General features: G+C 50.0%; 1 protein-coding gene, 1 long non-coding RNA gene and 1 pseudogene across 4 annotated transcripts in view; 1 reads left to right on the top strand and 2 right to left on the bottom strand.

Moving 5' to 3' along the window:
• The window catches only part of LOC148220444 (uncharacterized), a 34,863-nt gene continuing 11,439 nt past the window's right edge, over positions 1-23,424 (bottom strand). For 2 of the 3 annotated variants that reach the window (XR_015798797.1, XM_088155404.1), the window contains 3 exons: positions 2,550-2,648; positions 2,381-2,452; positions 1-462 (listed from right to left, as the gene is read on the bottom strand). Coding sequence is in view for 2 of the 3 variants with exons in the window: in XM_088155404.1 (XP_088011530.1) it covers positions 440-462; positions 2,381-2,452; positions 2,550-2,648 (194 nt within the window). In the remaining variant the exon portion in view is untranslated. Of the gene's footprint in view, positions 463-1,499; positions 1,587-2,380; positions 2,453-2,549; positions 2,649-23,424 lie in introns of all 3 variants that reach the window. The other variant, XM_088155403.1, reaches the window with a different exon arrangement.
• Positions 5,820-7,156, top strand: LOC148220447 (uncharacterized). The gene is made up of 2 exons (XR_015798804.1): positions 5,820-6,169; positions 6,695-7,156. It is a non-coding gene; the product is annotated as an uncharacterized LOC148220447 (long non-coding RNA).
• LOC148220446 (uncharacterized) lies at positions 17,587-21,558 on the bottom strand (annotated as a pseudogene).

Below are 23,424 nucleotides of genomic sequence, written 5' to 3'. Positions count from 1 at the left end.
TGACAGCTCCATCTCTTTATTGAAACAGAAACCATGGGCCAAATCCTGCCCTGGCACGGGGTAGGGGGGGCAGAGTGGTGGCACCTTCAGTATCATTTGGAAGGCAGGTCAGGGGGTTTTGGCCGTGGAGGAGGTGGCCGTGGTGGTGTCAGTTGGGTATGGAAGGTGCTGAACTGGTTCTCCGATGGCTGGACAAGTGGGGATGGGCTGGGAGGGGGTGGAGACATCTTGGAGATCCCCATGGGGAGTGGAGGTGGTTCAGGGATTCCTGCAGGGAGTGGAGGTGGCACTGGGATCTCCACAGGGATCGGATGTTTCCTCCTTGATGGCAGCTGTTCTGGGGCCGTCCTCCCAGGGCTTTTCATGGGGCTGCCCAGGTTCTCATCACTGCTGGAGGAGCTGCTCAAGTTGTCTGGCTGTGAAATCCAGCCACCGTCCTTCAGCTGCTGTCCAGAGGTGCGACTGTGGAGAGAGGAGTGGCTGAGGCCCCAGCTCACACAGGGACCCTCCTGCACAGCAGGGCCCAGAGCTGGCAAGGCTCCCCAGCACGGCTGGAGCTGCTGGCACACCTTGGCCTAGCTGGACAGCTGCCCCTCAAGGCCCTGGCGAGCAGAGGATGGCTCTGGGCAGGGTCCCTGACCAGGAGCGGGCCCCAGAGCACGTCTGCCTTCCAAGGGCAATCTGGTCCCTGCTCTTTCTCCTCCCCACCTTGCTGTGCCTCTGCCGCTGCTCCTGGGGCTGCTCTTGACCACACAGCCTCAGTGGGAGCCAGCACTGGCTGCAGCCCCAGCGGGCTCCCCAGGACAAGGCCCAGCAATTAAGAGGCCAATTAAAGCACTGGGCAGCAACAGAACCCTCAGCAGAACTATGTGGACAGCCATGGATCCGCCACACCTCCATAGCAGCCTTACTGGGAATGTTTCCTGACTATCAGCAGCCTTTAAAGAAGCTGGAGGGTGGAGATCAACATCAACAACAACAACTTACTGTTTGCTTTCCTTCCACCACCGGAACCCGACATAGCACAGGACCATGGAAAGTGGCACAGTGAACATTGTCACTACTGTGCCGACCATGCAGGACCTGCGCACATCCTGGGGGCAGACAATTCTTGGGGTGCTCGGTGGATTCTCAGCATCTGTATCTGACTTGCCAAGCCCTTCTGTGGGAGCAATGGGGAGCGTGAGCCCGTGCTGGGCTCCACTGCTGAGCTGGCAGCTCGCTGCATACGGCCAGGACGTTCTCTGTTTCTCCTAGAGCTGGGGCCTGCAGGCACCTTGGCACCCCTTGGCACAGGCTGTGCCACCCAACAAAACCCAGGAGGCCGGGAGGAGAGCCTGGGGCCAGCGCAGCTGCTTGGGCAGTCGCTGTGTCCAGGGAGCCGGGCCCAACCCATCCCTGAGCAGCCACTGCCAGCCCCGACCCTCCCTGCCCCGTGACAGCTCCCCCAGCCCAAGGGGACAGAGCCAGGCCCTGTCAGGACACACTGGAGCAATTACCTCCTGTGGCACTGCCTGGCTGAAATGCCAATGAACCATTGCTTATTCCTGGAATAGCCAACCTCTGGACAGACTTTTGGTTCATCTCTTGAGAAAGGAAAAGGACAGCAGGATCAGATGGAAGGATCCCCACTGGGGACGTGCCATCTTCAGAAACCAATACTGGTCAAAGTCATGAACAAGGATCAGGAAATAATATAAACTGTGGGACTGGCCAGGGCCCTCCCTTCTCCAAACAGCTGCCCTTTCTGATCGACCCCAAGACCAGGAAATTTCAGGGATCCTCAGGGTGTGCATGGCCTGTGGGGCACTTTGGGCTCCCTGTCAGATGATGCCAAATGCCTTCCGGCAGAGGCTGGGGAGAAGCTGCAGCCAGGCCAGGCTGGGAAACAGCCCTGCAGGCTGTGACAGCAGCAGTGGGACAGCGAGGCTGCCATGGATCCCTTCCCACTGTGCCAGGCACGGCGTGTCCAGATGTGCAGAGAAAGCTCCCGGCTGCTGAGTGTCAGGAGAAGGCTGAGGGAAATGCACCCACCACGGTGTCTCTGCAGATCACTCAGCATCTGGTCCAGCAGTTTGGATGCTTCCACGGATTTCTTGTTTCCTGTTTCTTGGGCCTTGCCTGTTGGTGGATCTTAAAGCAAAGTAGTTCCACTTCATGTGGATGGATTCCACAAAAGCAGTGCTCAGCTTGTGGGGTCAGCAGGGACACACTACTCACTCCTGCTATGGGAATTGGGTTTGGACACAGCATCCAGCCCTGGAGCTGGCAAAGTGCTCCCTGCAGACACACCTGTAACTCGACAGCCACGCAAGCTTCTGTCACCTGGTTTCTGCCAGGTTGTCAATGATTTTGCTGTGAGGGCAAGTTAAGAACTTACCTGCAGAAGCTCCCAAGAGTTCCAAATCATCTTCCACCCAACTTCCTTGAGAAGCCTTCCCAGGAACCTCACCTAGAAGGGAGCACAGATCAGAAGCATTTCCATGGTGTGCTGGGATCCCCTTCTGCCATAGGGAACTGGGCAGTACAAGGAAGGGAAATGCACCCACCACGGAGTCTCTCCAGATCACTTAGCATCTGGTCCAGATGTTTGGCAGCCTCCAGAGATTTCTGGTCTCCTGTGTCTTGCCTCTTGGCTTTTGGAAGACCTTAGAGCAAAATAGTTGCACTTCATGTGTATGCATAGGGTGAGGTTGTGGGAGCCACATGTGAATGGACATGGCCAAAGCTGCAGAGGGGTCTGGGGAGCTCTGTGATGGCTCTGGTCACTCTGCACACTCTCTCCATGCCCTGTTCAACATCTCTGGAGGGGAAACCAGGGCAGCCCAGGGCCCTGGGGACTATCTCCCTCCCACTGAAGAAAGCCTCCCTAAAGCCCTATGGAAAACCGTCCCCAACGCTCCCTGGGGAGAAGGGAGCGCTGTCCCAGGAAAAGGGAGACAGGCCCCCAGCTCACCTGCTCCCTGTGCTCTCCACGGAGCTGCCTGGGCAGCCCTGGCAGGCAGGGCCAGTGCCAGAAGAAGCAGGAGGAAGAGGCGCAGAGCCAGTTCCATGGTGCCTTGCCCTGTGCCAGTCGCGCAGCTCTTGCTGCCTCCGCTGTCCTGACACTGCTTTCCCAATGTCAGCACCACTGCCGCCGCCGCCGCTGCTGCCGCAGCAGTTGTACTCAAGGCCTGACTGCTCGGTGGCTGTGGTGCTGTGCAACCACGGGGCTCTGGCACCTCTGGGACCTCAGAGCCTGCTGTGACCTCAGCCTGCTGTGACCCCAGAGCCTGCTGTGACCTCATGGCCGGGGTGGAATTTTGTGGGGAGTGGGATCTATATTCTTTGGGAGGGAGCTCATCCTTCCCAGCAGCTCTGTCCAAGGGCTGTGACACAATCCCAGCCCAGCTGATCACATAGCCTGGGGGATGAAGGGTTGGAGAGCAGCTCTGCCGGGAAGGGCTCGTGGGTGCTGCTAGATGAGATGCTGGACATGAGCCAGCCATGGCACATCCAAAGAAGTGTGCCCAGTATGTTGAAGGAGTTGATTCCACCCCTCTGGTCTGATGAGACCCCACCTGGAGTACTGCATCCAGCTCTGGGTCCCAACACAGGAGGGACATGGTCCTGTTGGAGCTAGTCCAGAGGAGGCACAAAATGATCTGAGGGCTGGAGCCTCTCTGCTTTGTAAACAGGCTTGGAAACTGGGGGTGTTCATCCTGGAAGAGAGAAGACTCCAGGGAGACCTGATTGCTTCCTTTCAGTACCTTAAGGGGCCTTGTAAAAAAGATGGGACAGAATTTTTAGTGGGGCCTGTTGCGACAAGACTGAAGGGTAATGGCTTTAATCTAAAAGACACTAGATTCAGACTAGACATGAGAAAGACATTTTTTACACTGTGGGTTTTGAAACCCTGGCACAGGTTACCCAGAGAGGTCGGCAACCATCTCTGCAGACATTCAAGCTCATACTTTGAGCAACCTGATCTAGTTAAAGGTGTCCCTGCTCACTGCAGGGCATTGGATCAGATGACCTTTAAATGTCTCCTCCAACTCAAGCCATTCTGTGCTCCTGTGCACCTTCAAAGCAGCGCTGGATTAATGCTGGGGTGACCATGCTGGCACCTGTATTTTGGGACTTGTGCCATTTAGCAATTGGCCAAGAGAAAATTGATGGGCTGGACAGTGAAGCCTGCAAACAACAGACAGTGTGCTCAAACAGAAACAGGAGAGGAACACGACTTCCAGTTCAGATAAATGCCAGCATTTTGTCTGCCCATTCCTTGTTAAGAAACAAAGGAATGTCCTGAATATCCCTTTATGTGGGTGCACTATTGGCTGTGTCAGTTCTTGTGTTATGTAAAACAGGTAAGTTGTTACACCTTCTTGCCCCATTTATCACTGGATAAAACCCAAATATACATTGCTTCATGTTTACTTTCTCCCAAGTAAAGGCAAATTTTGTTCATTATTGAGTGGGACATATTCATCTGCTTCCAAGCAAATTCCCTTTGCCATTCACACAATGTTGATTTGCTGTAATCTGACTCCAATTAAAACCTACCTCTCACTGGAATTAAGGCTAATGCATTGTGAGGCCAAGTGCTGAGTAATTTGCCCTGGTGTCTGGCACTGTCGAGAGTTTTTCTGTAATTAAATGACATTGGAAGATAGGTGTAATCTACCATACTTCTGGCATACTAGAAATGAAAAACAGCCTTTGAAACAGGATTTTATCCTTTCTTCCTCCTCCCAGGAATTTTAATCTCTGAGGTCTAAGCTCTTCAGCTGCCTCACAAACATTGTTTTAATTCAGACAGGCATCCATGCAGTGAGCAATAAAACAGGACTGTGAAGCCTGAAGCAATGTAGGTTCATAGCACAAAAAATAATAATCCATTACACAGGTAATCCATTACACAGCCAAGTATTTCCCAAATAACTCTACCTATCCTCAGGGATGTTTCAAAAAGGATTGTAGTAAAAGCTGGGAGCGGGGAGAGAGAATGTCAACAAAATTAAAAATACAGCTTTCTGAGACCTTACTGTTTCTACAAAAACAAAGTCAAAATCGTTCATATATGGAACATTAACTAAGACGTGAATGACAGATTGTCAAAATAATTGCTTGGGGAACAAAAAAATCTAAATAAAAATAAGTTTATGTGTGGATTTATAAGTAAACCATCATAAAAACAAAACAAAACAAACGAAAAAAAACCCCAAAAACCTCAGCTCTGCCATAACTAAAAACAATAAGGCTGTTTCATCTGTCTCAATATTAAAAACTCACTGAAAAGAATCAGAGATCCTCAAGATCATTACTATATACAGAAGCATCCAGGTATTCGGAATAAATGAAGGAAAATTCATTTGTAGTGTGCAATTCACAGAGGTGACCTGGAATTTATTGGTGGATTTGTTGCAAAATCTCTTGAGTGCGGACTGCAAAAGCATACGGGCTTATTAGACCATGTGTGGGCATTTGCAAAGCAATCTGAGGGATGCTTCTGGGACCGACTGCAGAGAAGAGCAACACACAATTACTGGGACAATCTCTTTCCTGGCTGTAGACTCTATGACAGTCTGCCCCTTGGGCAAAGCACTTTCCAAGCTGCTTTGTTGGTTGCTGCACACAAGCCCAGCTCCCATAGCAGGGATGAGTGGTGTGTCTCTGCTGAGCCCATAGGCTGAGCACTGCTGTTGTGGGATCCATTCTGTGGGCTGGGGGAGCTGTCACGGGGCAGGGAGGGTCGGGGCTGGCAGTGGCTGCTCAGGGATGGGTTGGGCCCGGCTCCCTGGACACAGCGACTGCCCAAGCAGCTGCGCTGGCCCCAGGCTCTCCTCCCGGCCTCCTGGGTTTTGTTGGGTGGCACAGCCTGTGCCAAGGGGTGCCAAGGTGCCTGCAGGCCCCAGCTCTAGGAGAAACAGAGAACGTCCTGGCCGTATGCAGCGAGCTGCCAGCTCAGCAGTGGAGCCCAGCACGGGCTCACGCTCCCCATTGCTCCCACAGAAGGGCTTGGCAAGTCAGATACAGATGCTGAGAATCCACCGAGCACCCCAAGAATTGTCTGCCCCCAGGATGTGCGCAGGTCCTGCATGGTCGGCACAGTAGTGACAATGTTCACTGTGCCACTTTCCATGGTCCTGTGCTATGTCGGGTTCCGGTGGTGGAAGGAAAGCAAACAGTAAGTTGTTGTTGTTGATGTTGATCTCCACCCTCCAGCTTCTTTAAAGGCTGCTGATAGTCAGGAAACATTCCCAGTAAGGCTGCTATGGAGGTGTGGCGGATCCATGGCTGTCCACATAGTTCTGCTGAGGGTTCTGTTGCTGCCCAGTGCTTTAATTGGCCTCTTAATTGCTGGGCCTTGTCCTGGGGAGCCCGCTGGGGCTGCAGCCAGTGCTGGCTCCCACTGAGGCTGTGTGGTCAAGAGCAGCCCCAGGAGCAGCGGCAGAGGCACAGCAAGGTGGGGAGGAGAAAGAGCAGGGACCAGATTGCCCTTGGAAGGCAGACGTGCTCTGGGGCCCGCTCCTGGTCAGGGACCCTGCCCAGAGCCATCCTCTGCTCGCCAGGGCCTTGAGGGGCAGCTGTCCAGCTAGGCCAAGGTGTGCCAGCAGCTCCAGCCGTGCTGGGGAGCCTTGCCAGCTCTGGGCCCTGCTGTGCAGGAGGGTCCCTGTGTGAGCTGGGGCCTCAGCCACTCCTCTCTCCACAGTCGCACCTCTGGACAGCAGCTGAAGGACGGTGGCTGGATTTCACAGCCAGACAACTTGAGCAGCTCCTCCAGCAGTGATGAGAACCTGGGCAGCCCCATGAAAAGCCCTGGGAGGACGGCCCCAGAACAGCTGCCATCAAGGAGGAAACATCCGATCCCTGTGGAGATCCCAGTGCCACCTCCACTCCCTGCAGGAATCCCTGAACCACCTCCACTCCCCATGGGGATCTCCAAGATGTCTCCACCCCCTCCCAGCCCATCCCCACTTGTCCAGCCATCGGAGAACCAGTTCAGCACCTTCCATACCCAACTGACACCACCACGGCCACCTCCTCCACGGCCAAAACCCCCTGACCTGCCTTCCAAATGATACTGAAGGTGCCACCACTCTGCCCCCCCTACCCCGTGCCAGGGCAGGATTTGGCCCATGGTTTCTGTTTCAATAAAGAGATGGAGCTGTCACTGCAGTGTCCGGGTGGTACCACCAGCACAGCCCACACGGCACCAGCACTGGCTGAGCTCCATGTCCAGGAGCAGCCATAGATGCCCACGGTGCGGGCAGGCAGGAGCCAGGCAGGAGCTGCTGTGACCATTAACGGGGCCCCGAGGGGCTGGGGGAGCCCATGCTGAGCGTCCCTGGGCTGAGGGCATATCTCCTTCAGTGGCATCATCTGGGACTGGACCTCCACCAGTGGCACACCCAGGAAAAGAGGGGAGCCATCAGGAGCATCTCCAGAGACACAACCTGACCAGCAATGTCAGCAGGCAAAACAAAGGTTTTGCTAAGCAATGGCCTTTGATGAAGCAAAACATTTACAATCAGGGCAGTCCATTCGTGCAGATGGGGGTACACTCTAGGGGGCACACTCTAGGGGGCACAGCTAAGGCCATGAGGTCACAGCAGGCTCTGGGGTCACAGCAGGCTGAGGTCACAGCAGGCTCTGAGGTCCCAGAGGTGCCAGAGCCCCGTGGTTGCACAGCACCACAGCCACCGAGCAGTCAGGCCTTGAGTACAACTGCTGCGGCAGCAGCGGCGGCGGCGGCAGTGGTGCTGACATTGGGACAGCGGTGTCAGGACAGCGGGGGCAGCAAGAGCTGCGCGACTGGCACAGGGCAAGGCACCATGGAACTGGCTCTGCGCCTCTTCCTTCTGCTTCTTCTGGCACTGGCCCTGCCTGCCAGGGCTGCCCAGGCAGCTCCGTGGAGAGCACAGGGAGCAGGTGAGCTGGGGGGCTGTCTCCCTTTTCCTGGGACAGCACTCCCTTCTCCCCAGGAAGCTTTGGGGACGGTTTTCCATAGGGCTTTAGGGAGGCTTTCCTCAGTGGGAGGGAGATAGTCCCCAGGGCCCTGGGCTGCCCTGGTTTCCCCTCCAGGGATGTTGAACAGGGGATGGAAAGATTGTGGAGAGTGACCAGAGCCATCACAGAGCTCCCCAGACCCCTCTGCAGCTTTGGCCATGTCCATTCACATGTGGCTCCCACAGCCTTACCCGACCCCCTTGCAGTGTCCAGTTCCCTAAGGCAGAAGGGGATCCCAGAACACCATGGAAATTACTCTCATCTGTGCTTCCTTCTAGGCTGGGATCGTGGCATGGATTATTTTGAAAAACTGGTGAATGACAGGATGAAGATTCTAGAGCATGGTGGAGGCATGTTCTCAGTGTGCCTTTCCTGACGAAATAATCTCTGTCACTGTGGCAAGAGCTCATTCCTGTCATGCTTCCCTTTACATAATCTCAGGGTTGAGGCATTCTGGAAACCTTGCCCTGCTCCCTTCTGGAGCCCTGACTGATCCCACAGGATTGCTGTCAGTGAGAGGAAGGAGCATTTAGCTGTCAACCTCTTCCCGTGTGCAATGCCAGTGTCTCCTTCCATGTGATCTGTACAGCCACGGAGAAGAGCAGAGAGGGAAGGGAAGGGCCCAGGGCTGTGCCCCGGGGCTGTGCCTTGTGTGGCTCCTTTGCCAGCCCCAGGCAGCCTGAGCTGCTGCCGCTGCCGCTGCCAAACCCTGGCCCTGGCCGGGGCTGAGTTCAGAGCTGCTGGCAGCTCCAGGGAGTCCTTTCTCCCCTGACTGCCCCACAAGGGGCTCCTTCCATCCCAGTGTGGAGCCACTGCAGGCATGTCCTCCCTCTGCCCCTGCTCCTGAGCGGAAGGCAGAGCTGGGGGAGCGCCTTGGAGCACTCATTGCATTCACTGCCACTGAAGCCTGAAGAGAAATGGAACTACTTTCCATTCAGGTCCTCCTAGATGGAAGAAACACGGCGTAGGAGAAAAGAAATCCGTGGAAGCATCCAAACTGCTGGACCAGATGCTGAGTGATCTGCAGAGACACTGTGGTGGGTGCATTTCCCTCAGCCTTCTCCTGACACTCAGCAGCTGGGGGCTTTCTCTGCACATCTGGACACGCCGTGCCTGGCACAGCGGGAAGGGATCCACGGCAGCCTCACTGTCCCACTGCTGCTGTCACAGCCTGCAGGGCTGTTTCCCAGCCTGGCCTGGCTGCAGCTTCTCCCCGGCCTCTGCAGGAAGGCATTTGGCATCATCTGACAGGGAGCCCAAAGTGCCCCACAGGCCATGCACACCCTGAGATCCCTGAAATTTCCTGGTCTTGGGGTAGATCAGAAAGTGCAGATGTCTTTGACAAGTACTGCCTCCTGAAGATGGCCCCTTCCCAGCGGGAAACGGTTCCATCTGATCTGGTTTTCCTATCTCCAGTGATGAAAGGAAAGACTGTGCTGAAGGCGGAGTTTCCCGGAGGAAGCAGTGGCTCATTGGCAGCCTCTGTTGCAGGAAGGGAGGCGATGCCAGGCACAGTCACTGGAGGTAATTGCTGTGCCTCTGGGCCTGAGTCCTACTGATCCTTGAGCTGCCATCTCTGCTGACTCCCTGCCAAGGATTTGCACAGGGCATGGAAAGAGTGTGGAGAGTGACCAGAGCCAGCCCAGAGCTCCCCAGGCACCTCAGCAGCTTTGGCCATGTCCATTCACATCTGGCTCCCACAGCCTTACCCGATCCCCTTGCAGTGTCCAGTTGCCTAAGGCAAAAGGGGCTCCCAGCAGACCATGGAAATGGTTCTCATCTGTGCTTCCTTCTAGGTGAGCGTGCTAGGAATGTTATTCCAGCAGCTTGGCTTCATGAAGATTTGCAGCCTCTGGAGCCTCCTGCAGGTATCTTCTCAGCTTCCCACCAAGGAATAATCTTTGACAAGCTGGCAGGAACCAGGTGACAGAAGCTTCTGTGGCTGTTGAGTTACAGGTGTGTCTGCAGGGAGCACTTTTCAAACTCCAGGGCTGGTTGCTGCACACAAGCCTGGCTCCCATGGCAGGGGTGAGTGGTGTGTCCCTGCTGACCCCACAGGCTGAGCACTGCTGTGGTGAGATCCATTCATGGGAGAATTGAAATACTTTCTTTTAAGGTCCTCCGAGAGGGAGGAATGAATCTACAGGAGACAATCAGTTCCTGAAGGCATCGAAATACACGGACAAGACACTGAGTGATCTGCAGAGATGCCGTGGTGGGTGCATTTCCCTCAGCCTTCTCCTGACACTCAGCAGCCGGGAGCTTTCTCTGCACATTTGGACACGCTGTGCCCAGCACAGCGGGAAGGGATCCATGGCAGCCTCACTGTCCCACTGCTGCTGTCACAGCCTGCAGGGCTGTTTCCCAGCCTGGCCTGGCTGCAGCTTCTCCCCGGCCTCTGCAGGAAGGCATTTGGCATCATCTGACAGGGAGCCCAAAGTGCCCCACAGGCCATGCACACCCTGAGGATCCCTGAAATTTCCTGGTTTTGGGGTAGATCAGGAGGGGTGGCTGTTTGGAGGAGGGAGGGCCCTATGGCAACCCCAAGAGCCTGGGCCTTCTCCTGATCCATATCCATGTCTTGGACAAATATTACTTACTGAAGATGCCCCCTCCCCAATGGGGAATGGTTCCATCTGATCCAGCTGTGCCTCTTCCTTTCTCCAGAGGTGGACCAAAAGGCCTTGGTGAAGGCAGCGCTTCCTGGAGGAAGCAATGGCTCCGTGCCATCCCCTGGTACACAAAGGGAGGAGATGCCAGGCAGAGCCACACAAGGTGATTGCTGTGCCAGGCTCAGCCAGGCTGAGCAATCCTGCTGGGATCCCTCCGTGGGAGACACCGCCTGAAACCTGGGAGGGGCTGCAAGGGGAGACCATGGTGGGGAAAGGGCAGAGGGGGAGAGCAGGGCTCCAGTGTGTCCTGACAGGGCCTGACTCTGTCCCCTTGGGCTGGGGGAGCTGTCACGGGGCAGGGAGGGTCGGGGCTGGCAGTGGCTGCTCAGGGATGGGTTGGGCGCGGCTCCCTGGAAGCAGCGACTGCCCAAGCAGCTGCGCTGGCCCCGGGCTCTCCTCCCGGCCTCCTGGGCTTTGTTGGGTGGCACAGCCTGTGCCAAGGGGTGCCAAGGTGCCTGCAGGCCCCAGCTCTGGGGCAAACAGAGAACGTCCTGGCCCTATGCAGCGAGCTGCCAGCTCAGCAGTGGAGCACAGCACGGGCTCACGCTCCCCATTGCTCACACAGATGTTATCCCTGAAACAGGAATAGATGCTCAGGATCCAGAGCGCCTTCCAAGAATTGTCTGCCCCCAGGATGTGCGCAGGTCCTGCATGATCGGCACAGTAGTGACAATGTTCACTGTGCCACTTGTCCTGCTCTGCTGCTATTTTGGCATTCGGAAGCTCTATCAGATAGGACGGTAAGCTGCTGATTTTTCTCCGCAGTTTTATTAAAACTCTGCTCATTGCATTGGTAGCCTGGCTCATGGTCATGCTGCTGTGGAGCTGTGGCAAGTCCCTGTTGTCCAAATAACTCTGATAAGGGTTCTGCTGCTGCCCAGTGCTTTAATTGGCCTCTTAATTGCTGGGCCTTGTCCTGGGGAGCCCGCTGGGGCTGCAGCCAGTGCTGGCTCCCACTGAGGCTGTGTGGCCCAGAGGAGCCCCAGGAGCAGCGGCAGAGGCAGAGCAAGTGCACAACAATATTTGGGAATGCATTTCAGGATAGGAATGTGGTTATTTAGCAGCTCATGTAAAGTTTCATGGTAACAGTGACGTTACAGGATGAGCAAATTTTCTACAATTCAGTGTTTAAACAAATCCAGCCTGATGGAGGTTTGGCTTTGGCCTTGAGACTTTGCTCTGTGTGTGAGCCCTGTTCTGGACTGATTCCCAATCAATTTTGGAGCCACTTTTGGGTGAAGGCTCATCCCAGCCCTGACCCTTGGCAGCTCTAGGCTCAAAGGGACAGCTGAGGCTGCACTGCATGTGACTGGAGTGCAGGGCTCCATTATGAAAGGGCTTTGAGAAGTTTAAATTACTGTATTTTTACTACATGGTTTTGTTTATGAAATGCATTCACTTTTTTAAAAACTTAATTTAAAAAAAACTTCTTTTCTAGTGCTTTTTCCAGTTATTTGATATAGTGAATTATGGCATAATTATCCCATGGCTGAATTAGAAGACTGTAAGTACTATAAAATGAACTAATTTTTACACTCTTCTGTCTTTCACAGTCTGATCAAACTTATGTTGGTTTGATGTGACCAACAGAAGAGTTTTGATTGCTTTGAATTCAAACAAGGAACAGAGCTGGATCCTGTTGAAAAGAGCCTCTTCTAAAGAGGCTAAAGCAAACTGCCAGGGTTCTTTTTTTACAGCTGTGGGCAGGAATAGAAAAATATATCAGCAGCATATACTATAAATAAATATATACTAAATATATAGCAGCAAATAGTCCAGTAAAGTAACTGATCTACCTGAGGGATTTGGTGTGTTTGCTCACTAAGCCCTGAGTTCCTCAGAGCTGCAGCTCCCTGCTCTCTGTGCAGACAGAGGCTGGCTATGGATGACAGTGCTGTGTCTGGCCTGGTGCACACCAGCTCCACACATGAGCTAAGGGATTATCCTTGCACACTCCATCCTGGAAGAACCGAGTTCATTGATGAATCTGACACAATTTATGGCATGGCAGCAAAAAAAAAAAAAAAAAGGCAAAATAAAGGTTAGAATTGGTTCCATTGCAAACACTTTACATTTTGCTGTGTGTAATGGAGATAGGAACTACAAGTTTCCTATTCATGCACAATTTGTTAGAGCTCACAGTCCTCAAAGTCACAGGGCCTTGCAGAGCTGTGTCTGAGATGACTTTAAAAACAAAACCACCCTTTATGTGCAACACCTGTCTTCAAAACTTTACAGTCCAAATCACAAGTTGATTCCTAATGTCACCTGGAAAAAAACCCCAACGAAATAACAAAACCAAAACTGTGACCCAACAAAACAGGCAAACAAAACAACCACCAAGAAAAAATCAAAACCAATACAAAACACCCCACAAATCCAGAAAATATAAAAATCAGGTGAAGGAGGCAGCGATCAAAGAGCAACAAATGGGCAGAGGAACTACAGAAAGGACAGATAATTAGAAAGGACAGGGAATCAGTGGCTATGGCACCAAACTAGCCAGGGGGATCTGAGATACAGTTCTCACCCTTCTGAAAACAAGATAAACAGAAAATAAATGATGATGATTGTGAAATGGGACTCTGCATGTTTAGCTTTAATATATCCATTGTGTGTAAGTTCTGTTTGCCTTGTTAAGTGACATCATCTGGCAAGGATGTTTTCCCGTCCAAAGAAGAACACTGCAGTGGAAGAGGAGGCCAGCTTGGAAAATATTAAAAGCAAGACCTAAAAATAAAGTGCTTGTTTTTAATATGTTGTTTGGTTGGTTTCTGTTTGTTCATGGGCTTTTGTCTGTCTTTGAAAGCAACCCCTTGGATGATAATGCATGTAACAAGTCCTTTTTAAAGGGCTGTCTTTGCAAAACACCTGCCAATTTTGTGATGCAAGACAGAAACAGCTTCCCTTGGGCTTCAGCTGGAAGGCTTGAAAATGTGTTCCAGGAACTCGTGATATGACAGAGTCTGATTAACACAATTTAATGTCATGAAGTGCAAGATGTAAGTTATCAATGAAATACTCAGAGTGTACTCCAACTTTGGGGTCTGTGACTTGCACTGGTGCTGCTTGGGAACTGTTCCCCCTCCCCTCCTCCCTCATCTCCCTCATCTCCTCTTGGAGGCTCACAATTACAGCAGAGACATGAGCCTGCATTGGGCCTTGATTATACTCTCAAAATTTCTAAGCTTGTTGCTTGTTAGCAACAGAACCCACTGTCTCTTGGTTGTTATCAGCATTAATTGTTGCAATAAAGGTGGTGTATTGAGATGGCCCCAGGTCTGCCAGATTCCACAACATCTGCCCTGTGCACCTGACTTGTCAGGGTCATTGTCATGCTCTCCATCCCTCCCAAAGAGCACCTCCAGCACTGCCACTTCTCTCAGCTGTTGGATCACTTCCTCAAGGGTCTTCCAGCACATTCTATGGTGGTGCTCCTGCATTCTCTCTCTGTGGACAAACCTCTCTCTCACACTCATTAAAAGCCACTCCCAGAGGGAAAGGAGGCCTGGCTCCCTTACAAATACCTGGTCCACACCTGAGTCCTGGGTCAAGGATCCCAAATTCCTTGCCTCAGGACCATCCAGTTGCACACCTGTACCCATAAGGTCCCAGACCCAAAGTAACCAAGATTTAAAAGCCTCATGGCCTCGTCACTCAATGTCTTTTTGCAGAGTATGGAGACTTTTGTACGACAGGAACTTGGTGATGATCTCAACCTCTGGCTCCCCTGCTGGTTGTGAGGGCCCTCCTTTCTTATCCTTATTTTCTAGGTGCCTTGTTTTCATCTTAGACTTCTTTTTTTTCCACAGGGGCAACAATTACTGGCTCAAGTGCCCTTGCAGTTCAGCTGGAACCTGGACAGATGTAACTTCTGTGGGTTCCACTGCTGTACCATCAGAGTCTCCCTCTTGAAGGCAGGGGGAGGGTTTCTCAGCAGCTGGGGCAAGGTACTCCTTCAGCATCTGGCTCATCTCACATATCTCCTTCACTAAAACGCCCACCAATTCCGGGTGTTTCATTTCTGAAGTGGGCTGTGGGGCAGGGTCAGTCTCTGCAGCAGCATCCCAATTTCCTGGGGTAGGTATCAGGGTTGTTATCCAAATCAATCTCCCCTTATCTCTGAATGTTAAATAGACCAGGTTTAACAGGCATATCAGCAACACCAGCCACTGTATGGTATCATTAGCATTTAGAGTGGATCTGAACTCCTTCAAAACTGGTGGAGAGGACTTAAAAACCTGGGTGATGGGTTGAGAGTAAATTTCCCCTGCTGTCACTTCCTCACAGTAAGTACCATTATTGAAGTAAACCCCAAAACTACACACTTAGAGTGCGATAGCTCTGAATCCATGTGGTTGTCTTCCAGAGGAAGTTAAAAATCCATTAATTCCTCAACTGATCAACCCACAGAATGAACTGGATAATAGCCACAGTAACTTCAATGATAAGACCCATGTTCAAAAAAGGGCTTGCAAATGGGAGATATAGCAGTGACCACATGAAGCCCAAACCAGGGTAAGCTGGACAGCATGGTGCCACCTACCACAAAACTTAGGTAACTCAAGAGAACTGTTATTCCTTTTTCACCCTCCTCTCAATGCCCTCAGGCCCAAATCTGTCTTGGTTTGGAAGACAGGTATTTGCTAAAAGAGACAGTAGCCTCTCTTTGAAATGGAGAGTATAAAGCCCCGCTCCCTTCACTTGAAATCAAGTTTTGAAATCAAGGGGCTCTCAGGTAAAGATATGGGGGCTAGGAATAACAGTTCTTTACTAGTATATCTAAGAAGGCAAACAGAACAACAACTCTGGAATTAACAAAAAACAGAACAGGAACCCAGTTCCAGTCCTTCTCGGCCTCAGGCACTTTTCCCCTGTGCTGCAGGCACTGTCACCGCTGGCAGTGAGCGCTGGCAGATTCCCGGTGGACGGGGCAGATGTGACGATCCCGGCACCTGCAGGGGGCTGGGGGAGATGGCAGCTGTGTCCCAGATGGGAAGGGATGGAGGATCGGCAGGATGCTGGGAAAACAGCAAGCTGAAGCAGGAGGGCGTCCAAGCAGGGGTGCGGGGTCCAAAACAGAGAGGCACCTCCCGACGTTGGGATTGTGGGCGGGTAGCAATGACCTTTCTGCTCCGAGAGCCAAAAGTGAGCGAGAGCCAGCAACTGCCCCCCACTCTCCTTTACCTGCTTCCAATCTCACTGTGTTCCCCCTTTTCCTCCCCCCACCTTCCGAGAGAAACTCCCAAAAAAACAGGGAGGCTCTCCCTGGTGCTAGGACCTAACCATCAGTGCTTCTTAGCATGTCAGTGGGAAAAAAAATTCCACAGGCAGAGAGGAAAGGAAAAACCAACCCCCAACAGACGCTTATCCAATTCTTCACCGATTTGAGGTTTATCAGCTCTTGCAGACACTGGGATGATTGGTACAATGTTTTAATGTTTGGTAATAATCTAATTTCACAAGTGTTTCTAATTATATCTGTTATCAGATATATATATATATACATATATAGGTTTTACTACATGTATTGTTTTGTTTTGAACTTCTCCTCATGTTCATGGCAAGAGCCATGCATGCTGTTTTTAAAACAAAGAAGGGGGAGTTAGCTCCTAAATATTTACACATTGATAAAAAATTTTTTGCAATATTTATACAAAAAAAAGTAAAATATTTTAATGTAAGGCTCTTCCATTGAATGTACAATGACAAAGTCTAATTAATTCATTAACTTAAAGAGAAAGTATGCATGTGTTTTTATCATCAACAAGTTCAAAGCAGTCACCTGTTCATTCAGCCAAACATCAGTTGCCTCCAAGAAAATGAGGCCCAGTGAGAAGAAAAAGAACCTAATCACCATGCAGTCTTCGTGGCCAGAACAAAACCAGAAGCAGGACAGCCAAGACATAGCTGTGTCTGGAAATCTACAGTCAAATTGCCAACAAAAGCCTTAGGTCATCATCATGGAATAGTGTTCCTACTAACCTTCTTTAGTTATTCCCTGTTCCAGGATCCAAGAGCACATTCCATAGTGTCAGAGATTAACATTTCCAGCTAACGGACTATTTGAACTTTAAAACAATGGTCATTTCTTTCCATTTCCCTAGGACACACTGGACATTATTCTTTTGTTTTCTCATGCTGTGAAATTTGAATTTGCTAAGTTTTGTTGATTGTAATATGTCTTTTATGTATCTTATCCCATATCTAAGAGATAACTAGTGATAACCTTAATAAGATAACACCCTCACAAGAGAGAGCTATTTTATCATCAGAACATATGAGCCTTCTGTGAAATAAAGAAAAAGGGTGAGATGTTGCAGTCAGGTAGACAAACTATATACGAAAGGCTCCATAAAATCAGGTCTTACGCTCTGCTAAATTAATAGCTAGCCTGTCACTTCTTCTATGTGCAGCTAAGTAACTTGCTTGTTCCCATGTGAAAACAATCTTAAGCATGAAAACAATTAACACAACAAGCTATTCTGGTAAGAGAAACATTTGCACCTGCAAGAAATAAGAAATCTGTCCTGCTGGGGACAAGGACGTTCATTCCCTTCCAGGAGCCCAATGCCCGGCTGGGGCTCCAGGGCAGGGGGTCCTTGAGCAGCTGCCCCAGAACCTCCGCCAGGGTCTCCCAGCGCAGCCGGAGCCGCTCGGCCTGGGGTCCCCAAAGGCCTCAGCAAGCCCCAAGTCCCTGCCAGGAACCCTCAATTCCCTCCAAGCCAGCATCCCCCACAGCCCCTGCAAGTTCCCCCCATGGCACCGGCCGTGGCTGTGTCCCCACATGTCACTGGCCATGTCCCACCATGTCCTCACCCATGGCTGTGTCCCCACCATGTTTCCATCCCTGTCACTGTCTCCCACATCTCCATCCATGCCTGTGTCCCCCCATGTCACCATGAATGGCCACGTCCCCCTCCATGTCCATGTGTCCCCATGACACTCTCCATGTCTGTGCCCCACCATGTCATTTTCCCCCCATGTCATTTTCCCCCCATGTCTCAGTTCAGTGTCTTTATTTTTACCCCAGTGTTGGATGTTTTAAAGGGATGAAAAGAAATGAAAAGCAAATCAAGGCCAAAATAAAAGAATTTCTGTGTCTGTGTGAGCTGAGGATCCACGTGCTTGGGAGGGAGGGAAGAACATTTTTGGAGGAGTTTCCACCCCACTGTCTCCAAAATCTTGGTCTTTGTCCCAGTTCATCAGCATTTGGCTGCAAAAGACACCCCTGGGCAATAGGAAATCAAAATCCTGGAATCCCTGAGGTTTCATGTAGTGGTTTTGGTTTATTAATTTGAAACTTTTTTGTGGTGAGAGAGGATTAAGAGGTAGACAGAAAACAGATTTAACTTTAAATGGTAGAAAGAGAAATTTTATTGCAAGAAACTATAAGAAATATAAACTTAGAATAAAACTTGAGGCTACTTATTTTTTCTTCCACACATTTTTTTTATTACTGAAAACATACAAAAACAACTCAGTTTACTATCTTTAAAATAGTTTTTTACTAATTTACTTGAAAGAGGAGACTTTTTTTCAGTCCATGGAGATTTCTTCACAGCAAACAGTTTTCTTGTGGTTTGGATGTTACAGTGATTAAGGGAATGGAAATCTGATTACTATCTTAAAACCCTTTTTTCAGACTAACAGTTTTTCTCATAACTTTTATTAAGGACTATATTAATTTATGAGGCACACATTAAGGATTATAACTGTTTAAACAAAAGTTTATTTTTGAGAACAGAGGTTTTTTATTTTTTTTTTTTCTGTGGAACACCAGAGGACTTTTGATTATTTAAACTTAGGAGATAAGAGCAATTTTAACATGTGTTTACTTTAATATTACTGCCTTTGTTTATATTAACAGTTAGAATAGTCATATTCACTTCATAATATTTTTATGTGTTATAGAGGAAATAACAGGTTTTTCGCAATATCTTAAAAAAGAGAACTTATAGTTCACGACTTTTCTACTTTGTTTATTTGGGATTTGACTTTTCTTTTTGTTTGATTTTGATGTTTTTATATTGTTTCTGAGTGTATTACTTTTTTTATTTTTTTTTTTTAATTTAGGAGCGAGAACAAAGTATCTGTAAAGTGTTATTCTGGGCATTGAAAGAGTTAATACCTTGCCCGGACAGCAGAGGGTTTTGTGATTTTTTCCAGGTGGGGCAGTCAGAGTTATTTACAATAAAGTCTTTCAAGGCCATGCTGGGGGCTGGGTGAGGACTGTAGGGTTTAGTCAGAGGAGCCGTGATGAGTTTCTGGTTTCATGGCTGTTCTCCTGCGCCCGCTGCACTCAATTCCAGGCATGGCCCGGGGGTTCTTCCTCCACCCTGCCCAGCAGGGCACCACCAGAAGATAGATTGAACACAGAAGATTTTCTGGGGTTGAAAGTAAACAAATTCATTCTCCCCAAGGAATTCCCAATGTCAGTTTGAATCCTGATGGACCTTCCTGTCCCTGCATTCATCCAGGTGCCCACAGGGAGACAGGATGATGCAGAGACCCCCCAGCCAGGTGTCTTCCCAACACTGATCACCAGGACCAAGGATCACCAGGGCTCTGCCCAATGGGGGTCACTGGGGATCATCCAACACCGATCCTCCCATGGGGGATGGAGCTGAAGCAGAGCATGAAGCTCTTCCCACACTTGGGCACTCACAGGGCTTCCCTTAGTGGTGAGTCCGTTGGTGTTGGGTCAAGTGAGAGCTCTGGGAGAAGCTCTTCCCACACTCAGGACACTCGCAGGGCCTCTCCCTGGTGTGGATGCGCTGGTGGACAGTGAGGGTGGAGTTTTGCTTGAAGCCCTTCCTGCAGTCGGGGCAGCGGAAGGGCCTCTCCTCTGTGTGAATCCGCTCATGTAGAAGGACATCGGAGCTGGTGTGAAACCTCTTCCCACACTGGGGACACTCGTAAGGCCTCTCCCTGGTGTGGATGCACTGGTGTCTTCTCAGGTTGGAGCTCTACTAAAAGCTCTTCCCACATTCCAAGCAGGTGTAGGGCCATGCCCCTGTGTGGATCACCTGGTGCTGCATCAGGTAGTTGCTGTCCCTAAAAGTTTTCCCACATTTCCCACACTCATAGGGCTTCTCCCCAGCGTGGATCCTCTAGTGCTGGATCAGCCTGCACCTGTAGCTGAAACCCTTCCCTCATTCCAAGCACTTGTGGGGCTTCTCCCCTCCATGAGACTTCTCCACCAGCTCTGGGCTCTGCCTGGATCTCTGGCCGCCTTCCCGGCTCAGGCAGGGTCTTTCCTCCTTGCAGCACCTTGGGCTGGGTTCGCAGCCCCTCCTCCTGAGAGATCTCCAGGGCTTTTCTGCCTCTTCCATCCCCACACACCTGGGGAATGAAAATTCCTGGTTTAGGGGGAAATAACAAGAAGAGAGCTCCATAAACTGGGTATTCCTCCTCGCCCAAGTTCATCTCTGGAAGTCATTGAGCATCTTGTGTCTGTAATAACCTCCCAAACACCAAGATTCCCACCCAAAATCCTCCAAACTTTAAGACACAGATCAAAACCTCCCCAAATATATAGATTCAGCCAAAATCCCCCCAAAAATTGTGCTGGTTTGAAAGCAAAACCAGTGAGAGGCTCCAAATCAGAAATACAATTTTATAGGAAAAAAGATAAATAAAATACATGCAATAGTACACAAGAAAACAACTGACAGAATCAGAATACAACCCCGCTAGTTAGGGTGGTGGTAGCAGTCCAGATGAAGTGGTCTTGTAGTAGTGATGCTGTAGAAAGGTCTGGTAGCTCTTGTCCTCTGGAAATAGTGGGTAAGGGCTGCTTTGGTGTTCCAAATCTCAGATTTTATCTAGGTAGGAGAGGCTTGGCTCCTCCCCCTGGCTGGAGCATCTCCCAATGGGATGATGGAATTTTATCAGTCATGCAGTGGGATTCAATGGCCCATTAACAGAAGATATCTTCCTGGAGGAAGGATGGGTTGTGGAAAAGATAAAGAACACTGCCCCACCTGGTTTTAACAGATGGCCTATTAGCAGAGGATATCTCCCACAGAGATAAGGGTCACTGCTCCACCTTTTTTTTCCCACTACTTTGTTCTTTTGTTTCTTCCTGGGATCTCTGACTGGTTACTTCATGTTTGCTGCTGATTTCTTCTCCCTTTTGAAGATGAAAATGGTAAAAGTGTCTTTGACCTGCCTTGCTGGATATTGTGAAGAGGAACAGTCATCTATTGCAAGTGGAAGTGTCACAGGTGGAGCAGAGTTCTGTGAGTGCTGTATCAAACCAGACCTCGTCAGACCTGCCAGAACAACTGGTCCATGCTGCCCTTCACTGCTCTGCCTGTTCCACACTGTTTCATGCCAGAGTAATTTAACTGCTGTTAATTGGGTGTGTGTTTCACTCGAACCAGTCCAGCAGAACCAGCAGAAAGCAGCCCCAGAATGAATGGGGCTCTGCAGAGGAGCCCCAGACTATTCATCAGCCTGCCCGCAGAACTGGCTCCAAATCTGAACCCTTGTGACCACACTCTGAAGAAGATATACTTCTGATATTTCTGAGGCACTGCACGTGCTTGTACAGGTAAGAATCACAAAGTTCTTTCTTACTTCAGGAAAAACCCTGCAGCAGTGCATACCCAGCATCTGCTATCAGAACATCCTGGCTGCACGTGCAGGAGAAGCAGCAGCAGCATCGTACACGTGGGTTTCTTAAAGCTGAATTCCCCTACACTTTGAACAGTGCTCATCACAAATATATTTAAGGGCACACCGGTGCCATACATTTCTCCTAAAAGCCTCCCTTGTAACTAAACTTTGCTAGAAAGTTAATGCCGAGGATGAACGGTCTCAGTCCGGAGGTGGAGGGGTTCTAAACACTGACTTTCCGACAGCAGCATCTCTCCTGAAGCGCTCGGGCCACCCGAGCCGCTGCCGGGAGCGCGGTGCAGAAGGCGGCCCGGACTCAGCCGCAGCGCCGGGCACCGCGCATCGCTGCTCTGCAGGGCGGCCCGCACGTTCTCCAGCAGCTGCCGCAGGCTGCCCTTCTCCTGCTGCAGCTCGGCCATGCGCCCCTCGGCCCGCTCCAGCGCCACCATCTCCTCGCAGCGCTCTCGGAAGCAGGGCCCCGGCGGCCGCCACTCGGGCTCGGCGGGCCTGCACGGGCGGATCTGGCTCTTCTGTGTTCAGTCCTGTCTTCTGGTGGTGCCCTGCTGGGCAGGGTGGAGAAAGAACCCCCGGGCCGTGGCTGGAATTGAGTGCAGCGGGCGCAGGAGAACAGCCATGAAACCAGAAACTCATCACGGCTCCTCTGACTAAACCCTACAGTCCTCACCCAGCCCCCAGCGTGGCCTTGAAAGACTCTTTATTGTAAATAACTCCGACTGCCGCACCTGGAAAAAATCACAAAACCCTCTGCTGTCCGGGCAAGGTATTAACTCTTTCAATGCCCAGAATAAATCTTTACAGGTACTTTATTATCTCTCTCTCCTAAATTAAAAAAAAAAAAATTAAAAAAAGTAATACACTCAGAAACAATATAAAAACATCAAAATCAAACAAAAAGAAATGTCAAATCCAAAAGAACTATAATCTGTCTTTTTTAAGATATTGCGAAAAACCTCGTTTCCTCTATAACACATAAAAATATTATGAAGTGAATATGACTGGTCTAACTGTAAATATAAACAAAGGCAGTAATATTAAAGTAAACACATGTTAAAATTGCTCTCACCTCCTAAGTTTAAATAATCAAAATCCCCCTGGTGTTCCACAGAAAAAAAAAAAAAAGAAAAAAACCTCTGTTCTCAAAAATGAAGTAAGGTTTTGTTTAAACTCTTATAATCCTTAAAGCGTGCCTCGTAAGTTATTATAGTCCTTGATAAAAGTTGTGAGAAAAAAGGGTTTTTAGATAGTGATCAGATTTCCATTCTCTTAATCACTGTAACATCCAAACCACAAGAAAACTGTTTGCTATGAAGAAATCTCCATGGACTGAAAAAAAGTCTCCTCTTTCAAGTAAATTAGTAAAAAACTATTTTAAAGATAGTAAACTGAGTTGTTTTTGTATGTTTTCAGTAATAAAAAAAAATGTGTGGAAGAAAAAATAAGTAGCCTCAAGTTTTATTCTAAGTTTATATTTCTTATAGTTTCTTGCAATAAAATTTCTCTTTCTACCATTTAAAGTTAAATCTGTTTTCTGTCTACCTCTTAATCCTCTCTCACCACAAAAAAGTTTCAAATTAATAAACCAAAACCACTACATGAAACCTCAGGGATTCCAGGATTTTGATTTCCTATTGCCCAGGGGTGTCTTTTGCAGCCAAATGCTGATGAACTGGGACAAAGACCAAGATTTTGGAGACAGTGGGGTGGAAACTCCTCCAAAAATGTTCTTCCCTCCCTCCCAAGCACGTGGATCCTCAGCTCACACAGACACAGAAATTCTTTTATTTTGGCCTTGATTTGCTTTTCATTTCTTTTCATCCCTTTAAAACATCCAACACTGGGGTAAAAATAAAGACACTGAACTGAGACATGGGGGGAAAATGACATGGGAGGAAAATGACATGGTGGGGCACAGACATGGAGAGTGTCATGGGGACACATGGACATGGAGGGGGACGTGGCCATTCATGGTGACATGGGGGGACACAGGCATGGATGGAGATGTGGGAGACAGTGACAGGGATGGAAACATGGTGGGGACACAGCCATGGGTGAGGACATGGTGGGACATGGCCAGTGACATGTGGGGACACAGCCACGGCCGGTGCCATGGGGGGAA

The sequence above is a fragment of the Sturnus vulgaris genome, chromosome 38 (genome assembly GCF_052056855.1).
Source record: "Sturnus vulgaris isolate bStuVul1 chromosome 38, bStuVul1.hap1, whole genome shotgun sequence".
Taxonomy (NCBI): domain Eukaryota; kingdom Metazoa; phylum Chordata; class Aves; order Passeriformes; family Sturnidae; genus Sturnus; species Sturnus vulgaris.
The sequence above is the reverse complement of the archived record's forward strand: the minus strand, read 5'-3'. Positions and strand labels throughout refer to the sequence as shown.